Source organism: Epinephelus lanceolatus, chromosome 22 (genome assembly GCF_041903045.1).
Source record: "Epinephelus lanceolatus isolate andai-2023 chromosome 22, ASM4190304v1, whole genome shotgun sequence".
NCBI lineage: Eukaryota > Metazoa > Chordata > Actinopteri > Perciformes > Serranidae > Epinephelus > Epinephelus lanceolatus.
The window spans coordinates 27,205,118-27,223,335 of NC_135755.1; the positions used below are offsets into that span (position 1 = coordinate 27,205,118).

General features: G+C 42.4%; 1 protein-coding gene across 1 annotated transcript; it reads right to left on the reverse strand.

Moving 5' to 3' along the window:
- Positions 1 to 12: 12 nt before the first annotated feature.
- Positions 13 to 16,502, reverse strand: hspa12b (heat shock protein 12B). The gene is made up of 14 exons (XM_078164229.1): positions 15,864 to 16,502; positions 14,326 to 14,389; positions 13,734 to 13,816; positions 11,979 to 12,103; positions 11,705 to 11,891; positions 11,244 to 11,348; positions 10,914 to 11,030; positions 9,569 to 9,746; positions 5,414 to 5,500; positions 4,042 to 4,146; positions 3,696 to 3,954; positions 3,464 to 3,567; positions 1,957 to 2,147; positions 13 to 1,884 (listed from the first exon to the last, which is right to left on the reverse strand). The coding sequence occupies exons 2-14, from the start codon at positions 14,369 to 14,371 to the stop codon at positions 1,408 to 1,410; spliced, it is 2,064 nt and encodes a 687-aa protein (XP_078020355.1). The 5' UTR covers positions 14,372 to 14,389; positions 15,864 to 16,502; the 3' UTR covers positions 13 to 1,407.
- Positions 16,503 to 18,218: the final 1,716 nt, after the last annotated feature.

The window sequence follows — 18,218 nt, forward strand, 5'->3', positions numbered from 1 at the left end:
CATTGCTGTAGAAACAATGATATAATAGTTTTTATTTTAATGTAAAATGTAAGGCCATGGATCATAAAATTAGGATAATGTAAGGATGATGCTTTGTAGCATTTTGCAGCTTGCACAGTAAGAAAGTAAGGTTGGGTTAAAGTGTTGTACATGGTACAGTGGTTGTTAGACGTAGACATGAATACAGTTTATTACAGCATACACAACATAAAAAGATTGGCAGTAATGTAACACAGTATGTTAAGGTGGCAAAGTTAAAACCCCTGCAGGAGCTCATTCACTTATAAAATTACCAGACAGACAGACAAAATACAGCTTTTATAGCTTTTAACTGCAACTAGCTTGTCTCCCTCAGGTGATGGAGATAACTCAGTTGCCATGGTGATAGCTCAGATGTATGGACCTGTTGTAACGTCTAGTGAAGACTGCAGTGTTGTCATGATACAGGAATTTCTTAGTGATACAATACCTAAAAAAAATACCGATATTTGATACCATCATCTTTTCCCACATTTAACCTGTGGGAAAAATTGTCCTGAGGTGTTAAACACCACACATACCAAACACTACACCTGAACGAGAGTGGTGACGTACTTCATGAGAAACATGCAAACTCTGCAATGATGTCACAGTCTTTCCTAGTGAAGGATCTTCAGGTGTGTTTGATGCATCCATGATTTTCTGCTTGTAGTTCTGCCCTTTGACCACTAGGGCACGCACAATCACAGTCATTAGAGAAACATAGCTGCAGTCCAGGTAGTTGTATCAATATCTCAAAAATGGAGAGTGAGATAGGATTTAAATGAGGTATCGGACCAGAACTTGTGAGATATCTTTGTGAAATTCATCATATGAGGGAACAGAATTCATATTGAGCAATTTAGATGAATAATAACTAGGTAGTGTGATGCAAAAGTTGAAACCTTGGACAGGTTGCATTAATAGAAGGTATCTGTTGCAGCAGGGATCTGTACCCAGCTTGCATTAGCTTGTAAAGAGTCCATACAAGTTTTCCATTGAACATGTTCTGGGAAGGAAATGCCTGTGAGAGCATTACATGGTGTAACATGACATATGCCACTCAATCTAGAGGCCGGACCTTTTTCTTTTTTTGTCCAAAGAGGGCGCCCTACCCTTCAGTTGAGGAAACACTTTTTTGATGGGGTATGTACTCCAGAAGGCTGGAGAAAAATGTTCCTCTTGTGATCTTTTTATACTCTAATGAATAATGTAGAGCCTAAATGTCTGAATGACAGGATGTGAGTTTCTTCTTAGAATGCAAAGTCTAAAGAAAAAAAAAAAAAAAATGTGGCCCACTCCCAAAGTACCGCTTTCTCTACATCTATCATCCCTAGAATCAGTTTTTTTGTGTGATTTCCGATCCTCGTCCCCACTTCCTGCTCCTCCTCAGTTAGACAGGAAGTCTATGGAAGCCCGGACAGAGCGGTTAGACATGACGTCAACGGCTGTGACTTTGATCTCCGTGTCCCCAAACTGCATGGTCGTTCTGATCTCTCTTCGCTCTGGGACTACTCCTCCCACTGCCCCTCCCACTGCTCCTGGTACTGGTAACGGTTCTGGTAGGTCCAAAGTTATCGTCCCACACTTCCTGACTCCAGGGTCGGAGATGTATGTGACGTCATCCGTTGCACTGCAGTAGATGTTGATGATGATCTTCCGCTGGCCCAGACGAGCAGGTGTGTAGCTCCGCCTTACTACCTCACCCAGAGCCACTGACTGGTCCACGCAGACAAAGCGGTCGAGGATGTCGGTGCACCACTCGCGACCATCCTTGATGAGGAGTTTGTCACGAGGGTGGCGTCCTTCCACAAACCGGTTCAGGACGCCAACACCGTAGATCAGGGGGCATCGACGCACTCTGACCTGTGAGAGAGAGGTTATTAGAATGTTTCAAAGAGCTGCTCCAGTACGGAACGGATGTTCCTAAGCACTCACCACAGTGGGATCCAGCCCGAAGAGCACAGCACCTTTCAGTATGGTCAGTCCAACATCATGGGGGATGATGATGCGACACGTCCGCCCGAGTGCTCTCTGGACTGCTTTCTGCAGCATGGGCGACTCTGCAAAGCCACCAACCAGGAAGAGGAAACGCACCCCGCTGACCTCTGGCTTTGCCATCAGCTCCTCTGTCAGCGAAGAAAAAGAGGGATGATTGGATAATTTTATCTCATGGAGTGTATAAGCAAAGTATGTTTGTCTGTGTGCTATTGCTGGATGTTTCATACATCCACCCTCTGTCTTTTGGTTATCCAACAAATGCCAGCTAAGCCAGACTCTACAAAACCAGTCCCCACTGGCATGTGGCTGATTAAAAACAGACACTCTCCACATTTCTGATTTAGTGTGGTCTTAACAAGGCTTAAAAAACAAATAGTGAGGTCACCATCACCTAGAAAAAGGTTACAGTTTGTTTTGCTTGGTATGAGCTATACTTGAAAAGCACCAAGTTGTATTTTTTTGCCCTTTTGTACCATTTAGATTCACACCACCCATAAGTAGCTCTCTTAATGGAAAGTTCTGGCATCATGCTGTGAGGTCAGAGGTTTGGGCAATGTGAGAGAGTCAAAACCATAGACTGTATAAAAATAATGGATGTAGCCAACGTGATGTCACCCGTTGGTTTGTGGAGTCCCAATTTGAAGCCTCGAGGTTGGCATTTTGGCCGTTGCCATTTTGGAAGTTTGAAACCAGAAGTGACCTGAGTTGACTGTGGATCTGACTGAGAGCCTGAGGTGACGCCTTGCAGACAGCCTGTCACTTAAAGCGGCCATGCCTGCAATGATGCGTAACGTTAAGCCTCAATAAAAATCTTAACGGATGAGTTAAGAGATAGAGATAGAGATAGAGATAGAGATAAGCTGGGCATTTTATGGTGTGTTCCTTTTGTACTGGGAAGTTTCTGACTTCCCATTTGATGTTTCAGCTGGATCGCCCCCTGATGTCAGATATCCAACTCAGAAAGTTGGAGGAACCTCACCAACCCTGAACTCAAAATCCAAGATGGCTACTCTGAGCATCAACAGTAGTGAAAACTGTAGTGCTATTCTGTTCATTAGCACTTCAGCCTCATTTGTGTCTCGTTAAAACAGTCGTACACAACGTCCTGTCCAACTTCTATCTGTGAACATGTTGCTGTGTTTGTAAGCACTACATAATGTGTTGATATCAACTGATTTTGCTAACAGTGGCTAACCTCACTAGAACTGCTAATGCTAACAACGTCTTGGTTTTTACACCTTGTTGTATTGGAATATGGTCAAATCGGAAGTGACCTCATTCCAAGTTCTTGGTTGCCTTTTGGAGCCAGCCTCAAAGTGGTTGTTTGAGGCATTGCAGTTTTTGGCACTTGCGCTTCATTTTTCAGCCCCAGAGGTTGCTGCTCGGTCAATGAAAATCCATTCTCTGCTCCACTAATCTGTACACATCTTTGTATGTTTCTCACCAATGTGTTTGACAATATTGCTGATGGTGGGCTGGAAGAGCTCGTTCATGGCTTCCTGTGTCAGCCGCAGCATCCCCTGGGACGACCACTTCACTATGTTCATACTGGCACACACACAAACACAGAGGAGAGTTTTCATCTTTAATGTTACAGATAAATCAATACATTGTTTAATTGAACGGCTCACACACTCATACAGTATACACACACACCTCTCCCAGTACCCACTCACTTGCTCCTCCTCAGGGCGGCCTCCACACTCTGCCCCCTGTGTCTCTTATAGTAGTCGATGAAAGAGAAGGGCAGGGAGATGTTGAGGGCGTTGGCCCTGCCCGGCGCCGCCGTCCGCTTCCTTGCCTCAAATGCGATGGTGAGGTCCACCCAGGCCGCCGGCCGCTTGGCTTTGAAGCTCTGGATGAAGTCCTCACCGAAGATCTGGCACAGCATGGCTTCGAAGGCCAGGTCTACTCCGACCGCACCGTACGGACCGCCTGGAAGAAAAACTACAGCTTTGGAAACTGTAGGATTTTTTTGTGTGTGTGTGTGTGTGTGTTTCAGCAGATTGAGAAAGTTTGTACCTGAAGCTTTGTAGAGCTCTTTAAGTGTTCCCTGTGGCTGCTCAATCTGATGGACAGTCAGGTCAACTGTTCCGCCTCCACAGTCTGCAACAATGTACCTGTCACCTACACAAAGAGCGCACACAGTTTTAATACCTGCAGTGTTCTGGGAACGTTAAGCATTTTCATGAAATCTGTTATTTTTGAAGACTTTCTTATCAGTTTGACTTTAGAGCCAGGAAATATTTCACATGGGACTTGAAGAACATGATGTTTCTCATAAATTTGTAGGAGGAAATTGCGGATGATAATGTGTCTTCATTTGTGTGGAATGTCTAAATGTCATGTTTCTAATGTGTGTGTGTGTGTGTGTGTGTGTGTGTGTTTCCCCTGAAACTCTTCAACCAGCGGACTCTCAAACATAAACAACCCTCAGGCATCTGGGATTGCTGCGCTCCCACTGCGAGCGTGTGTGTTTATGATACATCCAGCGATAAGAGCTGGTTTCGGCTTCGTTACCCTGAGTTTAGCAGACCACACCCTGAACACGAATTAGTGAGTGAGAGAGAGAAAAAGTGCGAGCAACAAAAATCAACAAGAAATGAAGAATGTGAGGGAAGGATGAGAGAAGAAAATGCAAGAGGAGGAGGACAAATCAGAGTTTCTACTCCTCTGGTTTATTTACAGTGCAGATGCACAGGGTCCCATGGGCTGGGTCCTTCCTGTGTGTGAGTGTGTGTGTGGACAGGAAAGGGAGCAGAAAGGGTCAGCAGGGGCGCGTGGCTCTTCAGATTGTTGTCATGGCTCAACAGAGAGAAAAGGCTGTGTGTAAAAGCCACAGAACTGGGTGAGTTTAACTCTCCAGGCACAGGATTTTATTATCTTAGGCAAAACTGGACACTGTGGGTTGTACACTCAGGGGCTGTCAGTACAGCTGTGTTTGGTAGTTTAAAGTGACAGACCAGTTGTTTCTTGGCACTTTATAGAAAGTATTAGGATTATATTTTTATAATATTAAACACTTTGCAAAATTATCACTCATTCATCATTCTTAAATTCTGACTTTATTCTTAAAATATTTAGACTTTTTTTCTCAAAATACTAGGACTTAATTTTCAAATTCTCAGTCCCCAAACAGTGCAGATATAGTAGGTAAAATGTGAAAGCTATTATCGCGCTGAAATTGAAAAGAACACAGTGAATGCAGTACCGAAAACTGAGGGTTAGTAGAAATGAGAAGGTGTGTGTGCTTCTCTTTGTGAGCCAACTGGGGTTAAAAGTCAATATCATCAATATCTCCAACATGTGGGGTCTGTTTTTCTCTCTTACACACACACATACACACACACACACACACACACACACACACACGAACATGAACACAGAGTCTCACCAGTCTGCAGCTCTGACCACAGCTCTCCGGTTCCACTCTCTACCAGGAAGGTCCTGCTGTGTCTGGATCGCCTCAGCTGCTCCCTCGCTGCAACAAACATAAAACATAATTCAGTTTTTATACCTCTGATATTTGGATTTCATCTCAGTTGCACACGCACATGAGTGAAAGTATTCATGTCATAGAATAAGTTCAAAAAGTCATAGTGAAGCAAAAAATAATGGTTAAACATTGTAAAAAAGCAAAATAAAAAAAAAAAAACAAAGTTCTCCTGTTTAGGGGCACAGCAAAGACCTCTGCGTCCCAGGGGCACAAATAGGAGCGGTAGTCCCCCTGAAATATTGCTCTGGGCCCCCCTTTTCAAAATACAACAATTGGACAAGAATTTTTATGGACTCTCTCCAGCTGTAGGCCCAGAGAGTCATCACCCCCTTCAACCACAGTACACTGCTTTTCCAGCATTTGTACATTTTTTAGTATGTCTGTATAAACGTGCTGCAGGGTCAGACACTTTAGCTTGTGTTTAACTAATGCTCATTGCCTGATGAGGATGAATGTTAATTTACTTTAATTTGGTTTAGAAGTTTTGTTACCCTGGAGGTCATGACATTTATGCATTGAATAGTTAAGTCTTTCTATTGAAGGGAAAAAAAGAAAAACACACCAAAATGAGAGTCACAGTGTTTTTGCATGACAGAAACAATTTGTTGGAAACACTCTCAGATTTCAGCTTTCCTCTTCACTCTCAACATGCAAACCGCTTGACTGACAGGTTAAAAGTATGGATGGAGGCCAACAAAAACAGAACACACTCAAACACAGCTGACAGAAATACAAAACACCTGACATCCCGTTTGACAGAGCAGATACACTCGTACTCCCCCATAAATGCAAGTGAACCCATAAAGTGAAACATAATGGCTTTAAGATGAGAAATAACTGCAGATCAAAGAAGCGAAAGGAGGATGGTGGAGGTAAAAAATTTTGTCTCTCGTGTTTAAAAACCCAAACTCTTTGAAAGGGTTGTGGTCTTGATGTTTAAGTGTATGAGTGTGTTGTAACAGGTTTGACAGCCTGGAGTGAAGTGTTTGTATAATTTAGGTAAAAGTGGTTTTTACTAGGTTCCCTCAAACCCCATGAGTACTACACACCATAATAATTAGAATAAGAGCAAGGTAAAGGAGATTTGTGGCAGGATAAGGAAAGAAAGAAAGAAAGAAAGAAAGAAAGAAAAAGAAAGAAAGAAAGAAAAACAATGACTACATTGTCTTGAAAGCAAATACTCTTACAGTTGTTTTAAGACTGGATGACGCAGGAGGTAATGTATGTGCGTCTGTGTGTGTGTGTGTGTGTGTGCATGTGTGTGTGTGTGTGTGTGTGTGTGTATCTTTGTATGGGGGTGATGGATGAAATGCAAGTCTGGAAACCATTTACATGAAACAGCAGAAAAGAAAATGTATGTGTGTATTTGTGTGTGTATTTGTGTGTGTATTTGTGTGTGTGTGTGTGTGTGTGCGCGCGTGCACTAATGACTCCCCTGTGCTATCTTTGGAGACGAAATGAGGTGGAATAAAAGCTAAAGATAGTAAAAACCATGACTGTGATGCCAAGCGTGTGTGTTTGTGTGTGTGTGGAAGTACTGTTATGTCTGTTTATGCAGCTTTCTGTGTGTCTGCAGAGTCCTTGCAGAGTGTACAACCTGGCAAAAGAAAGTTAGAGGGGGAGGAAATGCTAGAACGACAGAGGGAAAAGAAAGAAAAATGAATGTGAACGAAGGAGAGGGAGAATGACAGGCCGGGAGGGGGTGAGATCATAGTCTCGCTGCACCTTGTTCCAATTACAATATCCTGTGTTTAGTGTGTGTCGTTGTGCGTGTGAATGTTCTTTGTGTGCGTGTGTGTGTCACTGACTGCATATGTATAAGTGGGCCTGTGCAGGGGATTTTGGACGGCATGTTCGTTCCCTGAATTATACATCAGTCTCCTTTTTCCCCGGCCTGAAATCGCTCTTTGTTCCTTTGCTGTGTTTTAGTAGTATTTTCCTGTAGCTGTTGCAAACACAAATGTTTTCAATGCAGCTTTAATGTAGAGTTGTGACAATATGACAGCCATGTTCTCACACAGTCAACAGCTACGCTTTCTTTTAAAAGTAGTCACCCTTGTCCTTGTATTTTGATTGGGATGGTATAGGGTTGCAAAGTGAAAAGAGTTGATTGTTGTGGAAGAATTTCTCCTCACTGTAAATTTGGATTGTAAAGTTTTCTTTGAAAGCTGCACTATTCAATACATTTATATCAACAGTGGGTCAAATGACTATGTGTAATGTAAAACTCCTCTCCAGGCATTTGAATAAATTCATCTCTGTTCATCAAAACTACATATTTACATATTTATATCCCTAAATGCTTTAAAATGGCTAAGATGCAACTCTTCACCTTGGCCTGATTTTGTACGCGCACATTGCACAGATCTATGAATATGCATATTAGCTTCATCCTCACACACTTCCCTGCAGCTTTAGTGAACCTGCTTTGACTCTGCTCGTCAAACACACAAACCTCTGCTTGTTAACAGCAGATAAAGTGATTCTTAAACTTGACTATGTTATCAAACAGCTAATAATATGTTGCTAATGTTAGATAAACCTTGTTCCCAATCATGAGCTCTGATAAGTTTAGGCGAAAGGGAAATGTAACTTGCAAAATACCAGTACCAGTACCAGTACCTACTTCTCCTCTGATACCCCTTGTTTTGCTGTATGCTTGTTATGCTAATGATATGGAAAGCCTAACTGTACTAGTTCAGAGGACCGGTTCCTTTGATTTGTGATGTAACAAGCCCTGGAAGTCAGAATCCGTGTTTTTGAGGTATTGGTACACTGTCGTTCTGAGGTGGAAATGCTCAGCCATGGCATTGACTGCTTATTGCTCATGATGTGTTTTGTAGAGTATAAAATGTATATGTTAACAAGGTTAAAAACTTGATTTGGGGAGGTCTTTAAAAAACTCTCTTGACACCCAAACCCACAGAGAATTATCACCCAGCTCTGCAGCTCTATGGAGAGTTTTAACATCTTTCATTATTGTTTTGGTGTCTGGCCTGGAACCTAACTGTTTTGGTTCACTCTCACTGTTCTCATCAGCATAAATTTCATGCTCAATAGGCTACTATTTTCTGTAGGCAAATAAGCTCTGACAACCTGCCCAGCACCAAATGACAGACAGGTAACATACAGATTAGAGCATTTAGCATCTAATGAGCCAGACATTTCCCTTAAGAGCGAGGGCGAAAACAGAGCTAAAAAGTGAGTAAATATTAAAATTACATTATTTGGATGGCCAGAGACTCAGCCTCAAATGAATGGCGTCTTCTGAATATGCAAAAGGGGAACTGTCTGCTTACAAGTTTGCCAAATCAACTTCAACGAAATAAACAAAACCAGTCAGATGCTCAAATCAAGGCATCAGCAAATAAGCAAAATGATTCTCACCTTAAGTTGCACATGCAACAAACTTTCAAGCCCATTTCACTGTTGGAGTCATAGTTATGTTCTTACGTTTTTATGTACATAGGTTTGTACCTTTGACTTTTCTGGTGAAAGAACCAGATTTTGGAACACAGCTCCTCTGTTGACTGATTGATTCAACCAGTACAGTTACATGCCCAAACTATGCTCCCTCTGCCAGCCACCTATTATTGTTTTTGCAGAAAATAAACCCTGGATGCCCGAAATAACTTCTCCCACTTCGCAATAGTGAACTGAAAAGCCAGATTTACACAAACATAAAAGATACAGAAAACATCACCATCTAGAAAAATGTTTTCATATCAAAAGTAGTTTGTCCACTCTACATGACACATATGGCGTCTCCAGTGTCATTTGTAAGTGTGCCCCCCCCCCCACATCCACAAACACACAGACACACATAAACAACTGCAAAGTCATATGAGGGAAAACCGCAAGTAGTATCTGAAGTCAGATCTCCTTCGCTCACACACACAAACCCACTTTGTCCTTTGCATAGACCACAATCCCCGAGTGAAACCCAACAACAACATTTCCAGGAACACAGTGTGGTTTCATGCTTATGCTAATGACAAAGTCTACACGAAGACACACACACACACACATCGACCCAAACTCTCTCTTCACTACCTTGTCTGAAGCTTGAGTCGAAGGGCCGCGACCCCTCCAGATCAAAGCCATTTGTGATTGGTTGCAAGCTCAGGTCAAGCACCTGGTGGAGGCGGAGCTTACGGCAGTAAATTGACGCTGCTTCAGGTTCTAGAGCGATGAGGAGCTGCTCAGGACAGTCTGGAGACACCAGACCAGCCTGGAAGAGAAAAGACCGACAGAGAGGGAGAGAAAAATTTACGAGCAGAATTTTATTATCCCGCAAAGCTCTTGATTGTATTGAGATATCTGGGGTCTGAGCAAGAGAAAGAAAAGAGAGAGACATACTTGTACTGAAAAAAGCAGTTCTCAAAAATCCACAATGCTTTTAGACATGCATGTAGACACTGCTTTGGTCTGTTTATACATACACTGAGTGCCATTAGGAGCGGAGAGCTGGTATATAAGCATTAGCCTTGATGTATTGGGTGTAAAGTTGAGTGGCTGGAATGATGTGTGTGTATGCAGGGCGGGGGTCTGGACACCACTTCCTGTGTTTGTACGCCCGTCTCCCTCATTGTTCACTTGTGATGACATCATCACCAGCAGGAAGCACACACACCCCGACGGCCTCAAGCCGGGAGCCAGCGCAGGGTGTGTGTGCGTATATGTCAGTGTTGCATTTGAAAGTGTGTATGCATTAGGCTATTTATTTATGTACCGTGGTGAGTGAAGGGCAGATGAGAGATACTGGTGAACAAATTTACGTGTGTGTGTGTGTGTAAAAATGAGAACATTGAACAGAGAGAGAACAGGAATTAGGAAAGCGCTGACATTCAAGTAAAAGGTTGACAGTTTTTCCCATGGACCACTGCATATGTACTGCCCAAGCACACACATGTGAGTCCACTCTCAGTGATATGTATTGTGATAGGACCCCCTGCATTCCTGTCCATGTACGCACACTTCCTACAAGTCATTGTGACACGTATGGTGTGTGTGTGTATTGGTGGGAAGATACACAGGCAAAAGTGCAGTGTGATGATCTCTATGTGTGTACGTGTGTGTGTGGATCTTCCATGGGAACATTAATCGGGCAGGCTTTATCTCATGCTTCATATACTGCCTTTCTTTCCATCTCCCTGTTGTTCTTCCTCTTTCTCTGTCACACACACACACACACACACACACACACACACACACACACACAGTCTACCATCATTCCCTACGTGTGTGTGCACATGTGTATGTATCTAGAAGACTTGAGTTGTATACATAATGTAAGTGGATGTATGTATGTATTGATGTATTAAACATGTATTAAACATAAACCCTCCTAGACTTAGGTAATGTCTTCTTTTAATTGCAGAATAGTTTGTGTTCCTACCAGGTATGCAGCCTCTCTCATAAACTGTTTGGCAGGTTGTCTCCACACAGCAGGGACAGTGATTACCCATCTGATCTCCTCTCCCTCCAGCACTGATGATGACTGATCCTTCACCTCCTAAAACAGAATCAGAGAAACACTTTCTTTGGTAAAACACTCAAAATCATACTCACTTTATGAACTACAGTGCAGCAATTTTGGTTTGCAAAGTGAAGGTTTATACATATAAACCATATTAATAAAAATCACACACGTATATGTGAACACTGTATAGAGATGTCCACCAAGAGGCACTATACTGCAATCATAAACTGTGGCTTTAAAGTGCACCTTTAGAGCATGTTCCCTGAAGAAGTGCAGAGCGTGAGCAAACACCTCAATGGCCCTGACCCTCCGACCATTGACCGCCTCCAGCTCCGTCTCCATGGTGAGGTCCTGTAGCAAACACAGCTTTAACAGCTAAAACACTATGGCAAAAGCAAGTTGTCTTGCTGATGCTTAAAGCCTTAAAGGGGATACTTTATTTTACACTGTACTTTCTTAAAGTTGGGAGACTTGTGAGAGAGTTTCTAAAGACAATGGTCAAAACGGAAGCAGCAGAAGCCAAGATATCCTGATTTTTGATCCTTTGTATTGTTCTAGTTCCAAAAACACTGGATCCTACACTACCCACAATGCAACCTGATCCAGATGTATAAAACTGACCCTTTAAGTTTGTATGTATTATGTAAAATTGGCTTTTTGTCCCCACTTCCTGTCTACTCCACCTTTCCCATCCTGATCCCTCTTACACTTGTGCTGTGGATCTTCATCTTGAACTTATCAAAGTAGAGCCAGTGCCGGGCCTCCTCTGGGTCCAGGTCGTGGTAGAAGTCCCGGGCCGCAAACCCAAAACTGTGGAACCGCAAATCAGGAGTCAGCAGCAGACACGTTGGGCTCTTCTGATTGGCCACCCCTGGATCCCCGCCCTCCCAGCGTCTTCATAGATTGGAGGAAAATGGTAGAGTCAGGTCAAGGGTAGAAAATAATAGAATAGAACTGAAGACAATAGTTGCAGACTCTTACTTCATCATGTGTATGGCTTCTGAGTCCTGTGTGAAGCTGAATGCGTAGCCACTCGAGGTCGTCCCAAAGTCTATTGCCACGACAACCGAAAACGGACAGGACATCCTGGGTCTGACCTCCACCCTCTGAGAGAGAGGAAGATTAGTGTGAGTTGAAGCTGATACTGATGGGAGAACAACTCCCCATAATCACTCCTATTGGATAGATTGTCATGAAAATTGGTGTAGAAACTCATGTCTCCCTCAGTCTGAATTGTAGCCCACATAGTGGTGATGATTGATTATTTTTAACCTGTTTTCATGCACTGTACAAAGCAATACACCAGACTTCATGTGTAACCCACATAATCAAGAAGGCTCCAATCATGCGACATATGTGCTGAAGGGAATACAAAGGGGAGTAGTATTAAAAGTGAAATTTCGCAGAGGTAGGTTGGGATCGTGGTTGTGTCAAACAAAGGACTTCCTCCCAGGAGACTAGTGTTCATGTCCCGTGTGAAACCAAGTGAACTTTGAGTCATTTTAAGGTAGGTCGTCACCATGTTTCTTTTCCTAAACCTACACTCTGTAACTTGACTTGCCTAAACCTAACCTATCTAATTTTACGGTAAGTATGTAGTGTGACAACACCCAACCATGTTTTTTTTCCTAAACCTAACCTACATATCTTTACGTTAAGTACATAATTTTACCGTAAGTACAAAACGTGACGACTCCCAAACATGTTTCTTTTCCTTTTTTTTTTTTTTTAGATTATTTTTGTGGGCTTTTTTTTGCCTTTAATGACAGGACAGAGAGTGAAATGGGGAGACAGAGAGAGAGTGGGGACCGACTTGCAGCAAAGAACTGCAAGCTGGACCCTAACCCGTGGCTGCTGCAGCGAGGCAACGCCTCCGCACTTGGGGCACCGACACCCCAATTCTTTTCCTAAACCTAACCTACACAAATTAACTTTCCTAAACTTGACCCAAGTACCTTTACTTGACTAACTTACCTGTGTAACTTCACATAAGTACGTAATGTGACGCCGTAATAGGTGAGGTGCTTATTTGTTAGATAGCATAGGAACCATTGTGCATTTTCACAAGATATCATATTTATAATACCATTGTATGAGGTACGTTGAACTTCTAGCACCGTCATCAGGTCAAAAATTTAATTTGTCCTACAGTATATTCTGCTTTATGACTGATATTCCCTTTACCCTCAGCTGTTTATTGCTGAATTGACAATATAAGCATGTTAACTTGCTGAGCTAAGAACATGAAAAGCATACCTGCTAAACATCAGCATGTCACTTTAAGCATGCTAACTTTTAGCACAAATCACCGCCGTGCTTAAGTACGGCCTCACAGAGCTGCAAACATGGCTCTGACTCTCAGGGGAAGCATGGGTGGGACTTAAAATAAGTGATTCTTACATTTCTGTGATAACTAGTTTCTATGAGTGGAAACAGCGTAGAATTAGCAGGCTTGGAAATCTCTCCTCTACTCCTTTAGTGCCAAAGTGTGGATATTTCTTCAACAGACTGTAGTCATCACTGCGTACTTGCTTTAAGTCTACACTTCACTTTAATCTCAGAGTTAAGTGTTATTATAAACCACTAATAACAGTGAGAAGTGGATGTGGGTTTACAGGTCGTGTTTAGCAGCTTTATATAAAGAAAATAAGTAAGTGGAAAGGGTGTGTAGGAGTGTCTGTGGTGAATCTGTGTGTGTGTGTGTGTGTGTGTGTGTGTGTGTGTGCGCATAGTTACCGGGGAGGGGGAGGGAGTGAGGGGTGTGATGCTGCAGTCATTCCTAGCTGTGGCAGGCGATGAAGGGGCTGATAAATTATCACCTGGGAATTAGTGGAGAAGAAGGGAAAGAGAAATGTAACTACACGCAGTGGTGGCTACCTATTAAAATCTCATTATAGACAAGTTTCAACATTGGAAAAGCGCCACACGTACTCCACCGGAAAATGGACGGACAAGCCAAAAAGATCTGTGTTTGAAGTGATATGCAGCCATGTGAAAACTCTCTTATCACAAGGAAAGAGACATTATTGGACTGTCATCAACTGCTGATGCCAGCATACATGCACATATGCAGACAACACCTTATTTTTCATGCACTTGACCCGAAGCTCTCTGGATGTGAGAGTGGACATTTCTAATGAACTAGAATGAGTGGAATGTCACTGGAATGTGATGTGAGTAATATTCCCGAGTGGGAGAGGGACATGGAAAGGTCAGTGTGTTCGCGCTCCAGGAGATAAAGAGGGAGAGAGAAGTGAGTCATTTTGACCAGGTTGCCATGGTAATGAAGTCTGTGTATAAACTGTACAGTACTGTATGTGCGTCTCACCGGGTATCTGCAAGCTGTCGGGGTCTGGCTGCACCATGTCAGCCATCTTTACAGGAGCCAGGGCCTACGGAGAAACACACAAACATAATGCATATAAATTTATTCATGAGGAACTTTCTGCTTCATGGCTTCCAGATACAATAGTGTAAAAATAAATAGAGTGCACTTGCTAGTGAACTGGGAGAAATTTTGGACACGCTAAAAATATTTTACAGCCAAGGAGGAAGTGAAGAAGACACACCCCAACTATTGCAGCACACTTGAACTTCTAGCTCCTAGCTGCTACTGTAACTGCCTATACTATATATATATATATATATATATATATATATATATATATATATATATATACTATATACTATAACCTCTAGGAGGCTTTCAGGTGTACATTTATGAATCAGAATGTCTGCCAATTAAATACCAAATATATGTAAATACTATATGACCATGATGTGAGAATGGACAAGTAAGAGAATCTGTTTTAATTAAGTTGATGAGTATTGTGCACAAGAAAAGTGGATGTGACAAAAAAATCTATTATGGAGGACGAGAGAATAGCAAAATGTATTTGCCTGAAACATGAGAGAAAAACATGGCATGTATCTACTGTTTCAACTGTATGAGTGTGTGTATGCAGTATTGTGCAGTTGTGTGTGTGTGTGTGTGTGTGTCTGTGTGTGTGTGTGTATTGTATTGCAGCGCTGCTGGGAATCATTGGATCGGTCTGTGATCTGAGCCAAGAGCAAACTAAACAGATGAGCGCAATCAAACAAAGCTGTGTTTGTTTAAATCTCTTTCTGTGAGCGTGTGTGTGTTTGTGATTGAGAAATTGAGAGAGAGAGAAAGAGACCGTAAGTTAGTTTGACATCCCTTCTTTGTGTACATGCATGCAACATCTGCGTGCATTTATTCAAGCATGTGCCTGAAACATTTGAACGTGCATGTGTGCATCACTGGCCAGCGTCTGTCCTCGCTATTTGATGATAAAAACAGAGAGACAATGAAACTCATCACTGCTGCACATGCTTTTTTTCTTCTTCCTCCTTTTTCATCCCATCATCTCTTTGTAATCAATGTGCAGTGGACGATTTAAACTACCCGTGCCCCACAAGTCTTTTCTTCTCTCTCTGTTTCTCAGGCGCACGACCTAAGTCTAGCAAGGGATAAGCAGAACAAGCAACTCTGACTCCCTTGAGACGTTACATTACGGACAGTTTGTGCAACACACTTCACTTTAATGCACCATTACCAATAGAGCTCTCTCACTTTGTAGTATGGCAGATATACCAGCAAGACAGGCTTTATTAGTGCTCATTATCATCTTTGTCTCTGACAGTTTGTAACAGAACTATCAATGCAATTGCAAGTTTATTATTTAGAAACTAAGAGACAACTTAAAAGTCTGCAGACAATACAATTTTTGATGGATGCTTTTGTCTAGAACTGCTCATAAAAATGCATTTGAACTCCACAGGAACAAGAGCTACACGTCATAAACAATTATTACGTGTAATTTTTTTCCCTGAGTGTTAACTCACCTCTTTGTATGCTGCTGCAACACTATGTCCTTGTCCTTTTTTGCCTCTCCAAAAATATTCCCAAACTCTGCAATCCAAAGTTTGGAGCCCGTCTCCTGGGAGGAAGATGTAGAGAAGAACAGGAGGAAACTGTGACTGGATACAGGAGGATGCTCTCTAGAAATCCCTTGTTCAAAATGTAAGACTTCCCAGCTGACTCGCAGGCAGGTTTCCCAAAATTGGAATCACAACAATATTTCTCCTTTTCTTCTCGAAGAAAATCCACACCTCTCCTAATGAAGTTCTGAGTTGGATTTGTAGTTCTGTCTCTCTGCAGCCGAGCTTGCCGTCTCTCTGCTCTACGCAGGAATGTCAGAGAAAAGTAGTGACACACACACTCACACACAAACATACACACACGAGTTGCAGGAGTGGGAGGGCTGTGACAACACATATGGGGGGAATGCTGGGGGATTTACCTCACTGGGAAAATGTAGTATGTGTGTATTGGAGAGTGAGGGTGGAGTATTCCTGAGCAGGCGGTGAATCCCAGTTAAGTCATCTTGCCCTCTCTGTCCCCTCCCACTCCTCCATATCTGTCCTTCCTCTGTTTAATTATCGCTTCCTGTCTTCCTCGTTGCTCCTCTTTTCATCTCCTCCCCTATTAAATTCTCTTCACATGCCTTTGCTTTGTTTGAATTGTTTTTCTTTCTTTGTCTCCCTCCACGTCTTTGTCTTTATCCCTTTACTTTCCATGGTACTATAGCTGCTCCCTTAACCCTTTCATAACCTTTATGCACACTTTCTAACTTTGCAGACAAAAGCAGGAATTAGCCAGGTGTATTCAGTCAACCTAACACAAATGATGAACTTTATTCCACTGCTCTATTTTTTTTAAAATGCAAATTCTTTGCTTTTTTTTTGCCAATATTTCAGTTTAATAGTTAAACTGTAGATAAATGCATTTGCTGCACTCTTACCCAAAATGTGTTTTCTTTTGCTGTGTGTGTGTGTGTGTGTGTGTGTGTCATTTTGTATGTGTGGATCTTGAGGTCCACATCGATGCTGCAGGGATCTGATTTCTCCCCACTAGAGCCGTGATTGAAAGCATACATTAACCCCCAGTGCCTGCAAACACACACACACTGAGACTAGCTTGCCCCACTCCCAACGGGCAGAGGAAGTCAGACCTCTTGAGTGAGTCGAAAGAAAAGGCCTCTGGTATATACACACACACATCTCCATACACTCAGTCTCCTTGTTCTGTCAGATTTCCAAATTGAATTAGGGTGTGTGTGTGTGTGTGTGTGTGTGTGTGTGTGTGTCTGGAAGCCATTACCTGGCATGTCTCCCCTTGCTGCCCAAAAACCAAGAGGCCCCATATGGATCCTGCCATCACCTCTCTCTTTCTCCGTCTTTCGTTCGCTTTACTGCCTCTTTTATTGTTCTACATCTGTCCCTTCTCCGCTTTATGGGCCATTCTCCTGTCTTTTCTCTTGCATCTTTCTTTGTTTAATCCATTTTATTTGAACCTTTGCCTCCATTAATTTGCTCTAGTTAATTTTCTAATGACTAAAATCAGCAGTCAGGTGGAAGAATATCAATAGCTTTGTTACCAGATATGGGCTTTTCATAATGTTAGGCATTTGTTTTGACATTATCTGCATTCGTCCTGCTTAACCCAGCAGGGGGCACAGTCAAGCTCCTCCATCACCCAAGAGACCCCAAGTTCTGAAACAGATCCTGAGTCGTGGTCCTACCCTTCTCCTTAGAGGTCCAGACGCAGGAAGCCAAACACAGGAAGTGATGGAGTCAGGTGACAGGAAGGAACCCCTGTGCGGCATTCCTCCCATGAATTCCACATTATCTCTGGGACCCTGAAAGGCCTAGAGCGACGGAAACACACCCATAACATACACATGCAAGCGTGCACGCAAACACAGACACACACTGTAAGATAATGTTCTTCCTCCATCTCCTCTAAATAGAGCCCAATCTTAGTCGCAGCCCGAATGAGAACCTGTTACTTCCTCTCCAGATAGTGTTCATGCAAAAGAGTCAAAACAATTTTGGGAATTTCTTTTTTGAAAAGGCAGTTAAGTTGATTATATCCTATTGATGAAACATATTACATTTATGTAAGTAAGTGCTAAAGCAATAGTATAACATTTTGGTAAATATTTGCCTTTTTGCTGAGAGTTAGATGCTAACATTGGTATCACTAGCTACAGGCTACAGCCAGCGGCTAGCTTACTTAGGTTAACACAAAGAGTTGAACTAATGTGAAATAGCTAGCCTGGCTTTGTTTTGAGTCCTAAAGAAGTCACAGTGTGCTCTTAAATACATGTAATGCCAATACTGTATTTACAAAAATCA

What these genes read in the sequence shown, in the direction of transcription:
- hspa12b (XM_078164229.1), bottom strand. Translation starts at nt 14,371, where the DNA reads ATGGCTGACATGGTGCAGCCAGACCCCGACAGCTTGCAGATACCCG. An exon ending in TGAAGATCCACAGCACAAGT is followed by an intron (nt 11,349 to 11,704) that starts GTAAGAGGGATC and finishes TGTTTGCTACAG; the next exon opens with GACCTCACCATGGAGACGGA. An exon ending in AGAGCTCTACAAAGCTTCAG is followed by an intron (nt 3,955 to 4,041) that starts GTACAAACTTTC and finishes TTTTTCTTCCAG; the next exon opens with GCGGTCCGTACGGTGCGGTC.